General features: G+C 38.7%; 5 protein-coding genes across 5 annotated transcripts; 2 read left to right on the top strand and 3 right to left on the bottom strand.

Annotated features, from left to right (window-relative positions):
• Positions 1-1,566: 1,566 nt before the first annotated feature.
• On the top strand, positions 1,567-3,370 carry aqp12 (aquaporin 12). Its single transcript, XM_079643543.1, has 3 exons — positions 1,567-2,313; positions 2,892-3,008; positions 3,086-3,370. The coding sequence occupies exons 1-3, from the start codon at positions 1,719-1,721 to the stop codon at positions 3,217-3,219; spliced, it is 846 nt and encodes a 281-aa protein (XP_079499669.1). The 5' UTR covers positions 1,567-1,718; the 3' UTR covers positions 3,220-3,370.
• rpp21 (ribonuclease P subunit p21) lies at positions 3,369-5,130 on the bottom strand. Its single transcript, XM_079643555.1, has 5 exons — positions 4,954-5,130; positions 4,714-4,814; positions 4,261-4,343; positions 3,941-4,075; positions 3,369-3,740 (listed from the first exon to the last, which is right to left on the bottom strand). Exons 1-5 carry the CDS (start codon positions 5,008-5,010, stop codon positions 3,631-3,633), a joined length of 486 nt encoding a protein of 161 aa, XP_079499681.1. The 5' UTR covers positions 5,011-5,130; the 3' UTR covers positions 3,369-3,630.
• Positions 5,131-5,572: 442 nt separating this feature from the next.
• On the bottom strand, positions 5,573-14,874 carry pak2b (p21 protein (Cdc42/Rac)-activated kinase 2b). Its single transcript, XM_079646926.1, has 15 exons — positions 14,520-14,874; positions 12,601-12,958; positions 12,407-12,513; positions 12,134-12,284; positions 11,766-11,797; positions 11,557-11,673; positions 11,275-11,410; positions 11,105-11,168; positions 8,858-8,906; positions 8,515-8,627; positions 8,305-8,422; positions 7,615-7,714; positions 7,343-7,539; positions 6,602-6,739; positions 5,573-6,479 (listed from the first exon to the last, which is right to left on the bottom strand). The coding sequence occupies exons 2-15, from the start codon at positions 12,788-12,790 to the stop codon at positions 6,393-6,395; spliced, it is 1,599 nt and encodes a 532-aa protein (XP_079503052.1). The 5' UTR covers positions 12,791-12,958; positions 14,520-14,874; the 3' UTR covers positions 5,573-6,392.
• A 544-nt stretch (positions 14,875-15,418) lies between these two features.
• On the bottom strand, positions 15,419-17,631 carry pigx (phosphatidylinositol glycan anchor biosynthesis, class X). The gene is made up of 6 exons (XM_079648140.1): positions 17,469-17,631; positions 17,006-17,096; positions 16,790-16,925; positions 16,438-16,651; positions 15,974-16,077; positions 15,419-15,850 (listed from the first exon to the last, which is right to left on the bottom strand). Exons 1-6 carry the CDS (start codon positions 17,530-17,532, stop codon positions 15,713-15,715), a joined length of 747 nt encoding a protein of 248 aa, XP_079504266.1. The 5' UTR covers positions 17,533-17,631; the 3' UTR covers positions 15,419-15,712.
• Positions 17,632-17,912: 281 nt separating this feature from the next.
• cep19 (centrosomal protein 19) lies at positions 17,913-19,420 on the top strand. Its single transcript, XM_079663029.1, has 2 exons — positions 17,913-18,164; positions 18,761-19,420. Exons 1-2 carry the CDS (start codon positions 18,035-18,037, stop codon positions 19,105-19,107), a joined length of 477 nt encoding a protein of 158 aa, XP_079519155.1. The 5' UTR covers positions 17,913-18,034; the 3' UTR covers positions 19,108-19,420.
• Positions 19,421-19,750: the final 330 nt, after the last annotated feature.

Raw genomic sequence — 19,750 nt, 5'->3', positions numbered from 1 at the left:
TTTTTCGAGTTTTGGAAGTTCAACCTTAGTTACTATAATAATAAACTGAGAACCCAAGACCAAGATGCTCTTTGACGGTCTGCTAGAGCCTAAACAATGTTTCAATTGAAACTCATTCAAACTAAATTGTTTGATCCCATGGCTATTACAACATAAAGTAATGCATTAGATTATAACAGGCTTTTATTAGGGTCCTGAGCTCAAAATTGTTGCTGTTACTATAGTTGCCCAGATTGAGCCCCATTGGGAAAATGAATGCAAAAAAGTGGAAATGCAAAGTTGTTGCTAATCATAAACCCATCCCAGACTGTAAAAAAAAATGCATTGATTATATAGAAAAAAGAACAAAAAAACTAGGGGCATAACATTCTGAAAAGTGAATGAATATTTGATGAACTGGAGGGAAGTTGGTTAAAGGTCCAGGTTGTGGAAGTCATAGCAGGCCCTTGCAGAATTGGATTATAACATTCATAACTTTATTTCCATCTCTGGTAATTACTTTAAACTAAGGGTCTCCTTGATTCGGTTATCTTAGAAGGAGCTCTTCATATTGCCATAGGGAACAGGTCCTCTTTCCAGGAGTCCACTATGTTTTTTTCAGTGGATATAGTACAATTACATCAGATTTTACATGTCATAGTCAGGGTCAACCTGCATTCCTCCTCTAATGAAACACATACCCAATACTGGTTTCAGGGATATCTCATCCTGAAACATACTTGCTGTGCTAAAGTTATCTTAAAGCAGAGAATACATTATCATACAAAGTGTAATTTATTTTGGTTAGTTAATTTTGAATATGGGAACATTTGTTATTTTCTTTCCTATCCTGTGAGAATTTAGTGCTCAAAACAGAGTAATTGTACAGGAACATAGCGCATTATACAAGATCATTATTTTCATCTTGTCCTTGAGCTGTTATCTGTTATCTGTTCCACTCACACTGTCTCTGCTCTGTCTCAAGCAAACCAGACCTGGAGACTGTGAGACTGCCGTGGGAGTAGGACATGTCCTTTCAGCTTGAGTCTATAAACAAAAAGCAGATGCTCAAGTAAAAGGAGACAACAATTGTATAAAAAACAATTATGGCTTCTGTCAGAAATGTATCGATTTAGAGCGCCAGATGAAGGAGATCCAGAAAAAACAAAGAGATGACTCTAAAGAAGATTCCTCCGGCTCTTTAAACGAATCATGATACTCTGACCTCATTTAATCCTTCGCCCCACCCAAACCAACAATTTCTCATGCAATGTTCCACTCTTTTTTTATGAAGACTGCTTATAAAATGTATTTGTGCGCAGTGGACAACTGGGCTACAAAAAAAGCTTGTATCCTTCAACATTTCTAAACCTTTGAATCCACTAGGGATATGCTGTAATTTAAATTGAATAAGTATCCAGCCATCTAGTCCCATAAAATAAAGAACTTTTAGAGTAGGAGCACATGTTATCCTGTGTAGAGATATGAAGGAAGCAGTTACCCAAACGTGTGATCTAATTATAAATGACCTGCAATTGAAGGCCAACATCTTGACCTGACCTTGTGTCGAGGTCCATGTGTATTTTGGCAGGTGGTTGTGGGATTAAAACCTGACGTTTCTCTGATAAGAAGCATGTCCCTCCATGTGCCACGTTGCCAAACACACTGCAGAGCTGTGGTGTCAAAGCTCCATTCATTCCTTTTGGAACAGAATCAGCAGGGGACAGATGACCTGAGCCATGTCTGGACTGAATGCATCTCTCGGATACTTTGTGTCTGCTGCCATTTTTGCAGCCTTAGTCCGAACACTTCTTAAAAAATGGCCAAGGTTAATCTTCATGTTGGAGTTTGCTTCCTCTTTCATGCTGGTGGCATGTTTGTTGGAGGTGCAGACCATTGTAGATGTGGGTGAGTGGGCTGGAGGCTTGGGTCCTGATGTGACGTTAACCGTTCGGTTCGTGGTGTTGTTAACCCATGGTATTATCTGTGGAAGTGCGTCAGGGAATCCCACCCTGGTTGTGCTGAAGTTCCTGCAGCGGGAGGCCACCACCCTACCCACTCTCCTTGCTGTTGCAGCCCAGTTTCTTGGGGCCCACCTGGCGCTTCTTGTAGCTCTTTACTACTGGAGTCTGGAGCTGACAGACATGCACATGATCAAAAACCTGATGGCTAGAGAGTGTAGCTCATCTCTGCTGGTCTCCTTGGTTCAAGGTTTTTTCACTGAGTGTGTCTGCACGCTCATCTTTCATCTCGTCCTTCTAAACCTGCGACGCAGATCAGCCCTGATCCGGGTGCCGCTGATCGCAGTCCTCCTCACTTTCCTGTCCCATACAGGTAAGTTCTAGGTGAACGTGGCCCTTCATCGATCCGAAAAAAGTCGTAAAACTCCACTCATGCAAAGTACCTTTATGCTTGTGAATGTTGATTGAGGAAAATGACTTGAATGCAAAACAAACATTTTTAATTTAAAACCCAGTGAAAAAAAATATCATTGAAATATAGGAACGCAATGAAAAATGAATATAGCAGTCACACACTTTATGGGTGCAGGCCAAGATGACATGGTTTCTGATCATTTTGTTTGTTAGACAAGTTAATTACTTTTAATTATAGCCTGACTAAAATGTCTCCTCTAGTCAATAATTATATTGTTCGTGATGCATCTTTATACATTTGGCTAACATAGCTATACAATGGTTAGGATTGTTACACTTACATACAGCTTATTCACTACTCTAGTTTAAGACTTGAATTGTACTTCATCTTGATATAGTCATGATTCAAGCAGCTGTTTCTTTGCTTCCAGTGGTAGTTTATAAGAGTTATGTTTTGGCTTCCACTTTCCTGCAGGCATTATGCTTTAGTTAGTTTAATAAATAACATTAACTTTATTTGTCTGTTCTTATTTGTAGCCCGAGGCTACACCTCAGCCTACATGAGTCCCTCCTTGTCCTATGGCCTCACCTTCCACTGTCCTGGATTTACCTTCACTGACTATGCATTGGTCTATTGGCTGGGCTCCCTCACAGGTATATTAGATTAAAATGAAAAACATGTGGAGCTCTTTTAAAGTAAACATGCTGTTCACACACTATCTGTTTTCCAGGCATGATTCTGGCTCTGTTCTTGTACATGGGTCATATTCCAAGGATCTTTTCCAAGAACCTACTATATTCTCAGAAGACACGTCAGAAGACACGAGTACCAAAGGGGGACAAAGCAGAAAAGAAGAAACAGTGAAAGAAACTACCCTTTATTTTTTCCCTTCAATCAACCTTTAAGGACATTTTCTGAAAACAAATGGTTAATGGACAAGATATTTTACTGTACAGAAAATGTAAAATATTATGTATAGAATATAATAATGACCAATAAATTCATTTCTTCCATTCTTGTTTGCAGTTTTTAATACAATTATTACCACATATGAGGTTTTACATTTGAAACAAAAAATACACACTTCCTTCTTAAAGTGTATCCAACATGGTGGCCATCTATTGGTAGCTTCAAAAATCGTTCGGTGACAAAAACACTGCAGAAAATGATCTCAGAGGCCAAAAGGAACTAAATCCTTAAAATAACTAGAAGTCTGGGGACACATCTTTTTTTTAAAGACAAGTAATATCAGGTCTTTCGTATCTTAAGACGCTGTCACGTGCTGGCAGTGCTCTTTGCATCGCTCTTGGCAGCGCTGGGTTTAGAAGATACAGGCCCATCAGGTTTTTTGCCTTTCGTCTGTTTTTTATTGGAAGGGCCTTGATCTGTGAGTGAGAAAGAATAAATAATGGTCAGTACCAATTGTTAACATGATTAAATCATTATTTCCTCAATGGGAGTTGAAACATATTAGAAAATAACTGTTTTGTAGTTAAGTGAATACCGTGAGTTTGGTAAACACAGTATGTCAATGGAAACCATTTTCTGTTAGGCTGATGTAAAATGTCGAGTTGAGGCTCATCACCTGGCTGCTTTTGTTGCTCCATTAGAGCCTCAGGACGGTCCACCCATAAACAGTGATTGGGATCATTCAGTAAAGTCTTGCTCTGCCCACAGCTGAGGCAATGCAAAACAGTAAACCGGGTTTTGCTGTTTTTTCCTAATGACACAAAATCAACAAAAGGTTCATGTCTATAATGGGTTCATACATTTTCAAACACATACACATTTTTAACTAATACATTCACTGTTTGGAAAAAAATCTTCAATTTGATAACCATTGGTAAGCAATGTAAGTTAACATGGTAAACATGGACTTTCACTATAAATAATGAACAGACTCACTTCTTTGTCTTGTTGTAGCAGTGACTCCAGGGATTAGCAGTGAGCAGCACTTCTTGCATAATGTTCTCTTCACTGATGGGTCTCTGCAATAAAACATAAAATCTTAAACATTTGTCAGATTGGGTTTCTGCCTTTCTGGGATCAATTTTGGAATAATAAATATGATTTAGAGGGACAATTACTTTGAAAGTATTCCAGGCCTACTAGTGTTTCTCTGAAGAGAACACTAATGGACATGATTAATATAGGCCAAATAAAGAGAGGGCATTATTATAAAGCTGACACATTTGTGAAACTATTGTTGGTGAGATTTTGTGGTAGTTGTATCTTGAGGATTTCTACATACATTGCAAATCTATGCTCTGAAGTGGCAGCGCCTTGCTGTCATTACCTTTCAAAATAAAATCAATCTAGGCAAGAGATTGACACTAGATAATATTGAGCAACACTTACTGTCTGAGAACTAAACGCCTTGCAATTGTCTTCTGTGTGAAGCAGTAGAAACGAGCCAGCTCGACATTTTCGGGGTTTTGTGATAAAACACAATGTGCAGCCTGTATAGAGATAAAACCGGTGGAAGAAAATCATTACACGCTTGCTTAGCAAATAAGCTAACATGTTAGCCACGTGAGGAGGCTACTGTCATTGGCTTCACGACAGCCATTAACTTTTACTTTATTATGTATTTCCTACCTGGTAAAGATAGTTCATTCTTTGGTAAGCATCTTTGTCTTTCAGTTGTAGTGCCATTAAACAGAAAATATTAGAAAGAAACTGTAGTAGTTAGTCGTTATAGCTGCTACACTGAGTTACATCGGCCTGAAGTCAAACTGATACACTTCCGGGAAAAACCTCCAAAATAAAAGCATCGACAAAGCTCACACCTACGAAAAAAAGTTCCTAAAGTTGTATCATCGCAGTCTGTAAATAATCATGTTTTATAGGCATAAAGCTATCAATGAAAACAAAAGTTCTTAATTCGTTCCACTTCCTAGATACAGTAAAGAATGCATAACATTATATACATTTGTCTAGTGTTCTATTTGTTTAATTAAATCAATTAAAGTAATACTGCACAACAATCACTTTCAGTCTCAAATCACAAAAGCACAAACAGTTGCATTTATTTGTGTGCGCTGCAAGGTTGTTAGTCATCCAGAAAACAAAAAATAAACAGTCTACAAATTGTCTTTACTAGCCTTCTACAGCTAACCACTATGATATTGACACTTTTCAAACTAACTTTAGGTACACATTATATACATGGGAAAAGAGCATTTGTTTAGTCCAGAAAAACACAGACAGGACAGAGTTCAACATACAATACTAATTTTTAATAACAACAATAAAGAAAGTATAAACACTGTCAATCTAACATTTTAATTTGCCTGTAAGGTGCACCTCTGGTATCAGGAGACTAATGATACAGAGGAAGAACTGGTACAGTAGGTCTGTCACGTGTGGCAATCGAAAAACGACACACTCACAGCACATGTTCATGATGACGACACTACTGCACTGAAATGTTTCCTATAAAACCGGTACTAGAAAATGTCCAAAAAACACGATTCAATGTGGAAATAGCAAGAGTGTTCATTGAATGAGACCAACTATATAACAAGGAGGGGGTCAAATATGAAATTCAAGTATCAAAATAACTAAGACACTGACAAGCTGAAAAGGTAAATTACAAAGGAAGTACAAATCATGGGAAGAGAAACATTGACACAATCAACAATACATTAGGTAACATTTTGCATTTGTTTAAGGCAGTTGATTAAAAAAAACTAAAAAAAAGAACTAGGCATCTTCTTCATTCCAAGTTAAATACAAGCCTAGCGCTAACTTGTCACCAGGAGATTGGTTGTACAAAATAACTACGCCGGACTCTGAAACTAAGCACTTTAGTTTGACTGGTCTTCTGACATCTGAGTGAGAATAGAGTTCATATGGACAGCGGTGGAGTTGTGCTCTATATTTTTGGTCTTCTTCACAGTGAGGTTTGTCAGGGCTTATAAGGCTGGTGCATCAAGAGTGGAAAGTCACTCTTAGCCTATTGTCTGGCACAAAATCTAAATGGTTGGCACATATCCGTGCACAGCATGGGAAGGCAGGATAGCTTGCTTCATCAGCTAACGGTTGCCCTTCATGGCCTCCTTGGATGCCAGGATGAGAGGTGTGAGACTGGAGAGAGGCTTTGCTAGCTTCAGGAACGGATGCTGCACACCAGATCCACAAAGAGAAATTGAAGGAGGGGAAAAAGAGATAAACCGTTGAATAATTCAATTAAAACACAAGACAGGTTCAATGAAAATATCCAAGGAGAAGTAGAGTTTCTAACCTGCAGCAGCTCTTTGCCTCCGTATCTTTTCTCTACATCCATTTCCAAGCAACGGTTGAGGAAGTCTCTGAAGATCGGAGACAGCTTCTCTGGATTCTGAAGCTCGGGTGTGCCGTTTGTGGCAATCAGGTATAATGCCTGCCAAAGGGGAAAAGAAAACTTCAAATTCAATCCGAAAGCGAGAACATTTACAAAGCCTGATCTGTTTTTTATTAGTGTTATATAATTAAGGAGGACAGTTTGACTCCACATATTTTTGTCTGATGTACACTGATATTATATTTCCTGAAAAATCTAAACTGTCTTAACCTTATACCAAGACTCTGCATCTTTGTTTTCCCATGCTTAGAGCTGAGCACAAAAATAGTGTCCGGATCTGACACCCTGAAGACATTGCTGCCACACCCAAACATAATAATGTACACCAGCTCTCTCACATAGTTACACTGCTTTTTTCCAGCCCAGCATTCACAGTCAGCACAAACCGCTTAACTCTTCTAAAGCACTTAATGGCAGCAGAGTAAAATAAACCCAAACAAACTGTATGTGACATCTAATAACTGGTCTACAGAAATCAATAATTGAGCGAGGATATGAAGAGAGCAGTGTGTTCCGGTCAAAATGACTAAGACATTTACTCCAAGCACAGATGAGACAATTATGAGAGTTTAAGGTCAAAGTGTTGGAAATGAACCTAAAAACAGATGAACAACCGGGAGGATTGGAAAGGTTCACACTCACTCGTAGTGGGTTCTCGTTCAGGTAGGGAGGCTCTCCTTCAACCATCTCAATGGCCATAATACCCAGAGACCAAATGTCTACTTTAGGCCCATAAGCCTTTCTGGTCACCACCTCCGGAGCCATCCAGTAAGGCGTGCCTACCATGGTGCTGCGTTTGCTCTGCTCCGGAGTGATCTGGGCACAGAAGCCAAAGTCGGCTGTCGAGGAGAAGAGTAAATACAGTTAATGAGAGTTACAGTGAAGCAACAGAGAAGTATTAGTATAGGACTTACTCAATTTGACAGAGCCGTCCATTCCAAGTAACACGTTGTCACTTTTGATGTCCCTGTGGATGACCTGGTTCGCGTGCAGGAATTCCAATGCTTGTAAACACTGCAGGTATGAAAACAAATGAGAGACAGAGAGTGAAAAATTGTTAAGAGTCAAGTTTTTTGTTTTGCTTCCGACTCACACATAATGTTTAGGCTTGTACAGCATCAAGGTTTTAACAAGGTATTTACAAATCAAGTGTTTTCAGCTGAATTAGACCAATTTCAGTTATATTTCTAACCCCGTTTATTTTATGGAGCGAGCACTACATCAGATTCGCTACATTGCTTTGTCAGGAACCAGTCATATTGTAACTTATGAAGCAATTTGGCCTTGAGTGCTCTGAGTAATTTGGCTTGCTGTTGACACACCAGTTTGTTGATGAAAAATGCAGCGCCTAGCATTTGTTACTCGTGTTTCTCACCACTGTTTTTCTAAGAAAAATATAACAGGAGTAACAGGAGTAACAGGAGTAACAGGAGTAACAGGAGTAACAGGAGTTTCGGGGTACTAGCCTAAAAAAAGGGATGTTTTTCTATACCGTATACCACAGTGAAATGCCAGAAAGGTAGGAAAGATAGATATCACCTTATAAAGTGGGACTTGGGTTTGGTCTCTTTTATAAAACACTGGTTGTTAATAGTTCAGGGTACCTCTCGGCAGACAGCGGCTATCTGGGCTTCATCCATACAGGTCTCTGTCACCACATCTGTCAGTGAGCCTCCAGCCAGATACTCCATCACCACAAACAGCTCCTCCGCCATCAGGAAACTGACAAACACAAACACACAATGTCACACACTGGTGTCCAACCATGTTTTTTTTTTTAGACTTGTGATAAGATGTTCTACTTTCATTCTTACCTGTCCAAAAAGTTGACGATGTTGGGGTTCTTCAACTCCTTCATCACTAGAATCTCATTGATGATCAGCTCCTTCTTCGGCTGCTTCTGTAGGTTGATCTGTTTAATGGCCACCTGTAAAAAGGACACAAGGGTGAGCAGAGGTTTAGAATTGAGTTAGTCACTGCTCAATGCAACATACTCATAGGTATCTTAAGATAACACATTTCAGCTAACTTTAAATAGGTAGTCAGTGTGCTAACTTGATTCCTCTTCTATACATGGAGGAAGGTGCTCCATAATGTGTTGTGATGTCCACTACTTTACTGGCTTTTTTACTTCTCCTAATCTAAACATCACTTTACCTCCTGTCCTGTGGCGACGTCGATGGCCGTGAATACTGTTCCTGATGCTCTGTGAGACAAATGAGATAAGCCATTTACTTCAATGAACATTTAACAAACCGTTGAGTCAAACTGGTCTGTATATCCATTAGGTTTTAAAATCCCTGATGTTAAACAAATCATAATCTCCAAATGAAAATACTGCTAGGATATTCTTATAGGATAGTTATTATTAGTGATGTTACGTATTGCGCCGAGGCTTCGGAGCGTGTGTCGAGTAATCCCCGAAGCTTTTTGTGAAGCATGTGTCGAGGCTTGTATTGTTTTGGGCCAGTGACATCATCGATGACAAACGAAGCCTCGCTGCCTGTCGATACCACGTGACTGCTTCAGGAAGCGATTCAGATCGGTTGAACCGTTGAACCACAACGCTCATAATGCCCATGGTGACATAATAAGAACCATATTGCCCCTCCTGTACCCGGGCCCGCTGGTGACACGATGGAATTAAAAGAGCTCAGAACCTCACTTATATAGAGGTCGGAACATGTCATAAGTATAAATAGATACAAGCATAAATAAATGTAGGAATAAAAACATGAATAAATAAATGAATAAATATGTTCCAGTGTTTTCAGGGGGATTCAGCGTGTCAATGAATCACGACTCATCAATACGTATTTTTTGTTGTTTATAAAAGCTACAGCTAAATGCGATAATGTAGTTAATAAATGTATTCTTTGATATGGTTTAGCTTTTCTCAGGGTACAACATGGTTAAGTTTACGAATATTATTAAGGAATACAAATCCCTCTTTGCAATGTTTACCAGCCTCCTTAGGCTTTTCAATCACAATCAACTGGAATAAAAACAATATTGTTAACATGAACATATGATTTTATGTTCGTTGTTTAGAGTTATTAAAAGGCTTTACTCATTGGGAACTCGGTATGAGATAGAGCACACTGTTGAGATGTCCAATCTGCCTGTTTTACACACTTTGACCAACAGGGGCTTTGTGTTCAAATGAAGCCCATGAGATGAACCCTTTTGTGAACCAATTGGCTGGAAAGCTTCAAAGCTTCATAAGGCTTCATCTCGCCATCACTACTTATTATCTCTCTGGAGGCAACTGGCTTCATATACAGATCAGTGTTTCCCCTAGGATGGAGTCATAGCAGCGGTGCTAAGGCACGTGGGCCCAGCATAATGTGAGCACGGAGCGCGTGGAATTTTTTAGTGTGTACACGTGCGAAGTGCGCCCCGCCAATTTGTTTCTATGTGTCAGCACAAGAAAGGCTCTTGAGGCCTAGTACCAGGGCCGGTTCTAGACAATTTGCTGCCCTAGGTGAGATTTTAGGCGACATTTTATGCGTAAAAAATAAATGAAAAATCTCTACAAAAGACAAATACACTGCAAAAACAGAAATGTATTGACATAGGTAATAGACATCAAAATGGCTTCAAATTTTGAACATTTTACAATAAAATGCTTCAATCTGGTGCACTTTGAGCACACAATTACTAGAGACCTGATCTAGGGGGTACAACTCTAAAACGCCCATATGAAAAAGATCGGTTTAGATTTTAATAATCAAATAAGTATGTGAACATAACCAATAACCTACCATAGCCAATAACAAATAAATGTAGCTTATTTTATTTTTGTTGTTCATTCATATCTTATTTTACCTAGTTAACCTAGCGCCCACCGTACAGGGCAAATTAAACGTGTAACCGGGGTGAAAAGGGTGTTACATTTACTTAATTATGAATGTTGTTACATCAAGGCCGAACATTTGGATGAGCGCCAACGGTCAAAAATGTTTTTTCCCTCCCAGAGCTACCAGCGCAGCGCCCCCCAGATCTGGCGCCCTAGGCGACCGCCTGTGTCGCCTATGCCAGTAACACAAATACTACAAATCTACATAACAAACAATCAAAAATGAAAAAGGGCCGCCATTTATTATTTATTTTTTTTGGTACCTGGCTGGCTCCCCCTAGCAGCGGCGCTCATATTTCCGCAGCGGCGCTGCGCCGCCACTATTTGTATATAGGGGAAACACTGCAGATACTTATAAAGCTAAATAATGTATCTCACAAAGCTAGCTCAAAACATGTTTTTTTAAATGAAGTTAAGAGGATTAAATGATCACAGGGAAAATATTCAGTCCCAGTAATATCTGGCATCCTTTTACTGTACATTGTTAACACCTAATAACACTATTTTGGAAACTACATTACATCTGGTTGTTGCGTGGCACTCACCCCTGACCAATTTTTTCATATCTGGTGTACTTCTTCTTGGGATCTCCAATGCTGACTATCGTTCCTATAAGGAAAATAATATATGTAAAGGAAGAAATACAGCAACAAATTATGCAAATAATTTAACAGTTAGGGTTTGTACATAAGATTTATGATCATTTATAATTTACTTAGTCTGTCCATGATCTCCTCATCAGTCATCTTGCCCTTCTTGCCCTTCTGTCTTTCTGCGGCCTTGGAGGCAGTTTCTCCGTCTGGACACGTGCTGGGCGCAGGGATGGGGTCAATAACAGAGCGTGTATACACCTGAACAACAAAACAAAGACAAACAAATCAGTAAATAAATGTGTAGGTTAACAAAGAATGCCTTAGCAAGTAAGCTATGAAATACAGATTTTTGAATTAAAACATGATCAATATGCAGTCAGGATTACTAAACCCAGGGGACTTACACTCTTTGTGTACTCTGGTCTTGGTGCCACAACAGGTGGAGGAGTTTCATCATCGTCGTCATCGTCGTCAATGTCTTTGATATTCGGAGAACAGGGTTCTGTGCCTTTCTTGGTGGGCTTGATTAAAGTGGAAGAAAGGTTGTTAATCGAAACAAAAAAAGAAAGAAATACAAAAGGCATGTGTGCTTTAATAGTTTTGATATACTTACAGACTGAGGCCCAGGAGTGAATGCATCTTTTTCTGTCAATAAAAACAAACAGAGGGACACTTAGAAATAATATTAGTCGTGACAGATTACAAAGTATTTTCAAAGACTAACCTTGGCTTACACATTTGAATGTTTTACTCATTACGCTTACTAGTCACTCCTTAGTAATAATATCGATCAAACTCTTTGCTTAGAAAAAGGAACATGTGTTATCAGCTTGAAGACAAAGGCTTCTGCTTCAGGAGTAAACTCTTAGGCAATAATAAACTTGTACCTAGAATCCTGTTTGACGAAATACGCCACACATTTTCTAATGTCCTGCAGGTAACTAAATAAACGTAATGTCTGACTTAAACTTGGAGCCTTACCAGAAGATGAGAAGCTGAGGTACTTCTGACGACTGTTGCCTGTAGAGTCGTAGAACTTAAGAACGTCAAGCACAGCCTGTGGGTTTTTCTTCTGCTCCGACTTGGTGATGTTTGAGGTCTGGAGGAGTCGAGCCCACTGCTCTGGCATACCCTTTGAAAAGAACACATGGTGTCAAAATAGTGCAGACTTGTGATGTAAATGTGTCTTTTGGGTGATAATATGTGCCAAAATGCCAGTATATTTGTAAGAACAACAAACAGCAAAAAACTCACAGTGAACTCTCCTGTGACAGCATCAAACCCCACATGTATAGTGTGTTCAAAATCTGAAGGTGGTGAGATCTCCGGTCGCTCTTTGTCTCGGTCTTTCTTTCTACCGCCTGAAAGTGAACCAAACCCTTAATGAAATCACACAACACACACAATCTGAACTAATCACGCACTTGAAAATACGTTAAATATCTGACCTTTTTCCGCCCCAGAGAAGATTGAGATGATCTTGTTGCGAGGTTTTCTCTCTTCAGGCACAGATGGTAGAGGTTTAGAGCTGTGGTTGGCTGAGAGGGAGTCTTTTCCAGAACCGGTGCTGAAGATGGTACTGCTCATCCTGACTGGAGGGGCAGGGGGTTTATCCTCAGCGTCTCCGTTATCACACATCACTAAAGGTTGTTGTGAGCCTCACAGGGCTACGAAGGCAGGAGAGCACAGCAGGTAAGGATGGCAAATTACAGACGCTCACATCAGCATGAGGCTCTGGTGTGGTCATGCACTACAGAAGTAGGGGCTGAAAATGACAGCGAATTGAGAGGAAGCATCCAAGGGTACCTGGAACAAAAATCAGACATTCATCAGACCATAAACATGCTATAAGTATAAAGGGGTAATAATTGCAGCAAAAAGGCAATTTTTAAGGGTACAACTTTTCGCAAGGGTACAACAAGCAAACTCTAACTACATAACATTGAAATAATTCAGTTTTAAAACAGATTATTGAGTACTACTAGACTAAAAGTATGATGATTTCATCTAAACAACAATCCTGCTACATACTGTGTTGAGAGAAACTTGTGGATCACACACATGTTTTTTGGGAATGTCAGGAAACTAGCAATATTGGGATGAGTTCAAAGTAATATTAGGATATGAACTATGCAATGGAATTCATGTTTTTTTTTACATTTAGGTTACCTAACACAGAAAGATCTTTAACCCATCCAACATCAGGACCAATATCTTATTAAAGTTCTAATAGCAGCCGTGACCCAGAGCACAATCACAAGAACAAATGTGAAAGGGGACAAAAGAAGTGAAGTAGACTATGTAAAATAACAAATATAGCAGTATGTGGTGACTTATTATCAAATAACCACACTAATATAAGCTGAATAGTATATAGGAGTGGGGGGAAACACCAGACTATTTGACATGACACACTAATGAGAGACAGAAAATACTACGCAAAAAGAAACCATACACACTGTCTGGAATGTTCATAGTCTCCTCTCATTATTTTAGCAGGGGTGAAATGTAACTAAGTACATTTATTAAAGTATCGTCCTTCAGTAACCATTTGAAGTACTTTACTCGGGTATTTCCATTTTCTGTCACTTTCTAATCCACTACATTAAAGAGACACATTTTTTACCACATGTATCTGACATTTTTAGTTAGTCCCTTCTTAAAGTATTTAGATAAAAACTCATAAGAGAAAGCATACCAGAAACGATTTTTAAATCAAAACAATAGTTTGGTCTGTCTTTCAAATAAGGTTAATCGGGGTGAGAGGTTTGAAGTTATCTGAAAGCCGACTGTTAGCTAAACTAAAATAGATCCACAGCTTTTTTGTCCTAACTTATTAATATCTAAACAACTACTATACTATTAGTTTCAGAAGGAGAGAGCATTTTTATCCAAGTGTTTTCTCTGTTGTGTCCTAGTGGCTACAGAAGAATAGATGAGGATACAAGAATAATGCCCTTTGCCCTTCTCCCTGTTCGTTTCACACAGAAATCAAACGCGTAAACATGAGTGCTTTTTGTCAAATGATAAGAAATGTCAGCATATCGATGTTCAGACCAATTCCCACATATAACGGTATTCCTGCCCTTCAAATTAGTAACAACTGGGGCGGCTAGCAAGCTAACGTTAGCATTAACTACTTGGCCAACAAGTGTGCTAGCCTAGTAGCTAGAAGCTAACCTTAGCATAAAAAGCTTTGTGCTTACAATCCTACGAGATCAGCGTTTTGGCTAATGGTTACAAGCCTGACAACCACACTTATGGGTTTACTCCTGACACATTAAAACTGACAATATATAGTTAAAACAACACTATATATGCTACACATTATCTGGTACAAATGTGGTTTATTTGCAGGCTAACTCACCCGATAATCCACACCAGAATAACTTGAATATAATTTGACTGCCGCTCGATCCGATTGGAAAACGTTTATAAATCCGTTATAAAGAACTTCCTTTGTGACATGGGCCCTTGGTGGTATGACACGCATACAGATATGTCAGTAAATGTTGCTACAACTATTTACAAAGCACATTTTTTTCTATCTTTTCGGTCCTTGGATAAATCCGTAATGGCGAAGGGGAAACGGAACTACCGACCCAGCCCCAGTCTATTCAATAAATGTTTCACATGAATGGTGTGTGGAGTGTCTCCAAACATTACTGCTAACACTCAGAGCTTTAATTACACGTGTTTGACCATTGGAAATACTAAAAGCGAGTAATACATTAAAACACTTGAAGTTAGAGGTTGATTTAGGCCGCAAGGCATTTTAGGTAATGTAGTTCAACATTTACAATATGTGAAAAGAAGGCTGATTGATATATTCAATCAAGGTTGAGGTTAAAGATATCAGCTAGGCCCTAAGCCTTTGAGCAATTCCTGCAAGCTATATTTGAATTCATTAATCTCTAAATCATGACAATGCTATGACCGTATGCAAATTGACATTAAGCAGTCAACATGTGATATATGCCCTCCATACATATGGTATGGCTATTGCACGCCATTGACATCACAAAGCAAAATGCTGTGATTTAAACTGTATTATCGAAATCATGTCAAGATCAAACCCTTATATGAAGTATTATAGGGCTGCATATGAAACAATTATTTCTAACTACCTTATCGATAGTCATGTCTCCATTAGCTTTATAATCCTGCAATCATACTTTCCATCTGCCATTTTATAACTTCATTGTCAACACACTATGATAATTATCTTTACTTTAAGATGAAAATCACAAAAGAGTAAACAAAATAGACGGAGAGAAGATACTTTGTTTTTATTATTCAGATTTTAAAAGAGTGTTATTTTGCTCTTGGGATCATAAGCTCCATTTGTTCTGGGGACGCTGGGTACATGTCCCCACCACTTTTTGAAAAGACCAATTTTGTGAAAGTAAACACTTTTTCTAACAAGTGACACCCTTGCTTGGGATAAAGACAGCAACAGGATTTGTGGCCATACCATGTACCATGATCCTGGTATCAGATAAAACTGCATAATTATAGTTTTATGAGTTATTCAACACAAGATATGTTGACCATCAGTGTTTAAATGATGCGATGTTCCCACATGTGTTTGGACAGTGCCACACAGCAGAGCATTGTGACTAGAAGAGTTCCACCACACACAGGCCCGCACAAAGACCCGTCACCAACTGGAAACTGGACACTCACAGGGCCTCGCTCCTAAAGGACAAAATATATTAAATTAAAAGAAAAGCAGCAATAGACAATAAGTATAAAATAAAGGTTAGAAATAAAATAGACTTTTTTACACTTAATATTTGGGAGAGATTTACATAATGATACCTTTTGCTGATGCTGTTGTTTAACCCATTGACATGAGCTTGAATTGTGGTGAGTACAGGGGGCTTGCATGACATCATGAGGCTCTACATTGTTAAGCGGCACACCTTTAAGTGAGAACAATTTAAAGATTAAGACAAAAAAAAACACACTTAGTTTCCTGTCTCTATCAACTGTATTTTTCATCCAATGTTTCTGATAGGAAAATAGAGAATAGGAAGGTCCTTTAATAGTCCATTATTGGTACATACACTAAACCTCACCTTAAAATATATCTTAAAATATTGTTTATATAGTTTCTGAGATGAGGGATGTGCATGAATACCAAATAATAATAATAATAATACATTTAATTTATATAGCGCTTCTCATCTGCCAAGACAAATCTCGAAGCGCTTCACAGCAAAGGACACTGATACAATTTGAAAGATTAAAAAAAAAAAAAAAAGTTAACTTCATTGACTCACATTTTTCAGTCCACAGCAGTAGCTCTGGAGGTTCTATTTCAACTGACGTAAACGTTTCGCCAACAAAAGAAGGCTCGTGGTAACGGCCGTGTATGGGAATCGTTACTTTTAACAGTGTAGGAGTTGGTCCATCAGGGGTGGGATAAACAAAGGTGACAAATCCCGTAGTCTTGTGAGCAGGCCCCTCTAGGTCAATGGTTGAATCTAGTATTATCTAATAGAGGTGAATGCATACATAATCACATTAATACAAAAATACAATTTGTACATGAACATGGATTGTATTATGATTTTCCCAAATGTGCTATGTTAATACATAAATAAAGGTGAGTCAAGCCCATCTCAAATTTACCTTCCAATCACTTAGATCGCTGAGGGATGCAAGTTGGTACGGATCAACATAAACACCTCTAGGCCATCTATGAAGCAGCAAAACTCTGACCCCACTGTGCACATCAGGGCTGAGCTCAACAGTGGTTTCAACCTCCCTAAAACACATCAGAAATCACTTACTTATTACTTTTACAATGAGTGTTTAATATGATTAGAATTTCCTATTTGCCAATACCTGTGAAAACCCCTTTTGATTATCTCCATTGAAACCAGTGAGGATTCAATCCAGTGCTGTAGAAGACCACAGTGGTTCTCATTCTTCTCATCTATAAAAATATGTAGGTTTTATTAGTCAAGACCTGACAGAGCAGACTTATTATTAGTATTACAACAACAACAGTCATAAATGTATGTCTGGCATTATTTGTTAGTTCAGTTAAAGCCTTGTGATAGATGAAGATGCCATACAAGTGGATTTACAGTTATACACAAAGGGACAGGGAAATCTTTTTTCATTTCAAACTTTATAGCAATTACTCGAAATCAATAAAAGAGCAAACATTTTAAAATGTTTCCACCTGATTGGCTGTCAGTTGCCTATCCTGCCAGACACTTTACTTTCAATGCTTTGGTTACAAAACGTATCAGTGTTAATCCGGTAAAACTATAATGTCTACACATAGATCAATATACCTTACCCCTTTCGATAAAACAATGACATGACGCTAAACAAGCCAAAACAGACACAAATACAAAATACATCCAAAAATAATAATGGTAAACTACAATAATTAGTTTACAGCCTGCGTTCTGTTGAACTGGCTACAACTAAAATACCAAAAATGCCCAGCATTTCTTTCAAATTGTTTACGGAAAAGAATGTTGAAGGACCCTTCTTTAGTTAAAGGGACGCTAAGATAGCGCATGACTAGAAAGAAAAACAAAACGGTCAATCTGAGAAAACTCTGAGTAAATAATCAAGTATCAAAAGGGGTATGGTGTCGATAACATATCAATCATAAACTTGATGCTGATTAAAATAATAAGAATGTGGGTATTATATTTCAATTTAGACAGGCTGCAGCCAAGACAGATAGGTTCAAGCCTAACTACCGTTGGGCACCCTGGCAACCATAACGCGTTAGAGCTGTATGATGCTCGTTGTTCAGATGCGTACAATTTAAAATGTATAACGTTTAAAATATGTTAGTGTTTTACCACTAGACTTAAATTGAATGTATACCGCTGCAGTAACTACCTGAAAATGAGTTTCGAGGCAAAGCGATGTGGAGTGCAGTTCAGTCCTCCCTCCATAGTTTTAATTTATCAACACAAGGAAACTAAAGATGTGCGAAAAAGAATAATACCTGTGCGCAACTTCTCAAAATATTCCGGTAAGGCATTGCAGTTTTTTGCGACACATTAGCTACTATTTATTTATAACCACAGAGATCTCAGTCCCTTATAAGCCTTAACATATCACAATCGAGGTATAAATGACCATAGCTGAACAAACCAGGGCCCAGTGACAGATTGTTTTAACTTTTCTTCACAATAGAGAATTTGCTGTCGACATTAGACAACTGCCTCTCAACTCAGGTCCCTCAGTGGCCATCGAGGCTACAGATGTAGTCTGCTTTTTAGAAATTATTTAGAGGTACCTCGAACAACTGCATTTCGATAGGAATATGCACCACCAAACTAATATGTCAACTTCAAGGATAAGAGCTTAAGGAGGGTGCCTTATTTTGAACTCTTCCTGAGGCCGTGTCTTGTTTATGGCCCTTTATCCAATTCTAAGTATTTTAGTTTACATAATGCTACAAAGATGAATAGCACATTTCCTGACAGGAATGTTGCATCTGATACACAAAGGCAACAGGATACATATTGCACACAAAATGTGGTTTAACAGTCAATAGGGCTCCTTAGCAGGTTGACCTTGTTACTTCCAGCAGTTTCAATCCTTGATGCGCTCTGTAACCTCCAGATTATAGCATGGCTGCAGAGGGTCTGAAAAACCACCCTCGGCACAGAGACTACCTGGAGGGTGTATCCCAGAGCCAGCTGGAGAAGCTTCACATCATCCTGCGAGATCACATGCAAGGCCTCAGCTTGGAGCACAGCCTGGCCTCGTTCCGAGTGGACCCCGATGAAGACCTGAACCAACTGGATGACGATAAGCTGGCTCGCAAGAAGGGCAAAATGGACGAACTGTTCGAGAAGAACCGGAAAAACAAGGACGATCCAGACTTTGTTTACGACCTCGAAATGGATTTCACCAAGACCACCCAAGAAAAGTGCAGCTGGGATGAAGAGTCTGATGATGGATTTTAAAACTCTGTTCTCAAATACTTTCTCTGACCTTTATGACTGCAAATCACCCAACAAACTGATACTCTATTTAAAAGAAAATCTGAGACAGCTGAAGTTTACTACAACGACCATCTAAAGTCATACACAGTAGTAACATGGGGAACTCCAAAGGAAATATCTTCTTTTATACACTGAAGTATATAACTGCATTGCTATTTTGGAGGTATACATACAGTGGGGCAATTATTAGTTAGTTATAGTATTTAGTCAGCCACCAATTATGCAAGTTTTCCCACTTAAAAAGATGATAGATGCCTGTAATTTTCATCCTAGCTATACCTCAACTGTGAGAGACAAAATGAGAAAGAAAAAAAAAAATTCCAGAAAATCACATTGTCTGATTTTTAAATAATTGATTTGTAAATTATGGTGTAAAATAAGTATTTGGTCAATAACAAAAGTTCATCTCAATACTTTGTTATATACCCTTTGTTGGCAATGACAGAGGTCAAACGTTTTCTGTAAGTCTTCACAAGGTTTTCACACACTGTTGCTGGTATTTTGGCCCATTCCTCCATGCAGATCTCCTCTAGAGCAGTGATGTTTTGGGGCTGTCGCTGGGCAACACTGACTTTCAACTCCCTCCAAAGATTTTCTATGGGGT

This window comes from Notothenia rossii (genome assembly GCF_949606895.1).
Source record: "Notothenia rossii genome assembly, chromosome: 1".
Taxonomy (NCBI): Eukaryota; Metazoa; Chordata; class Actinopteri; order Perciformes; family Nototheniidae; genus Notothenia; species Notothenia rossii.
This window is presented reverse-complemented; position numbering and strand designations above follow the sequence as displayed.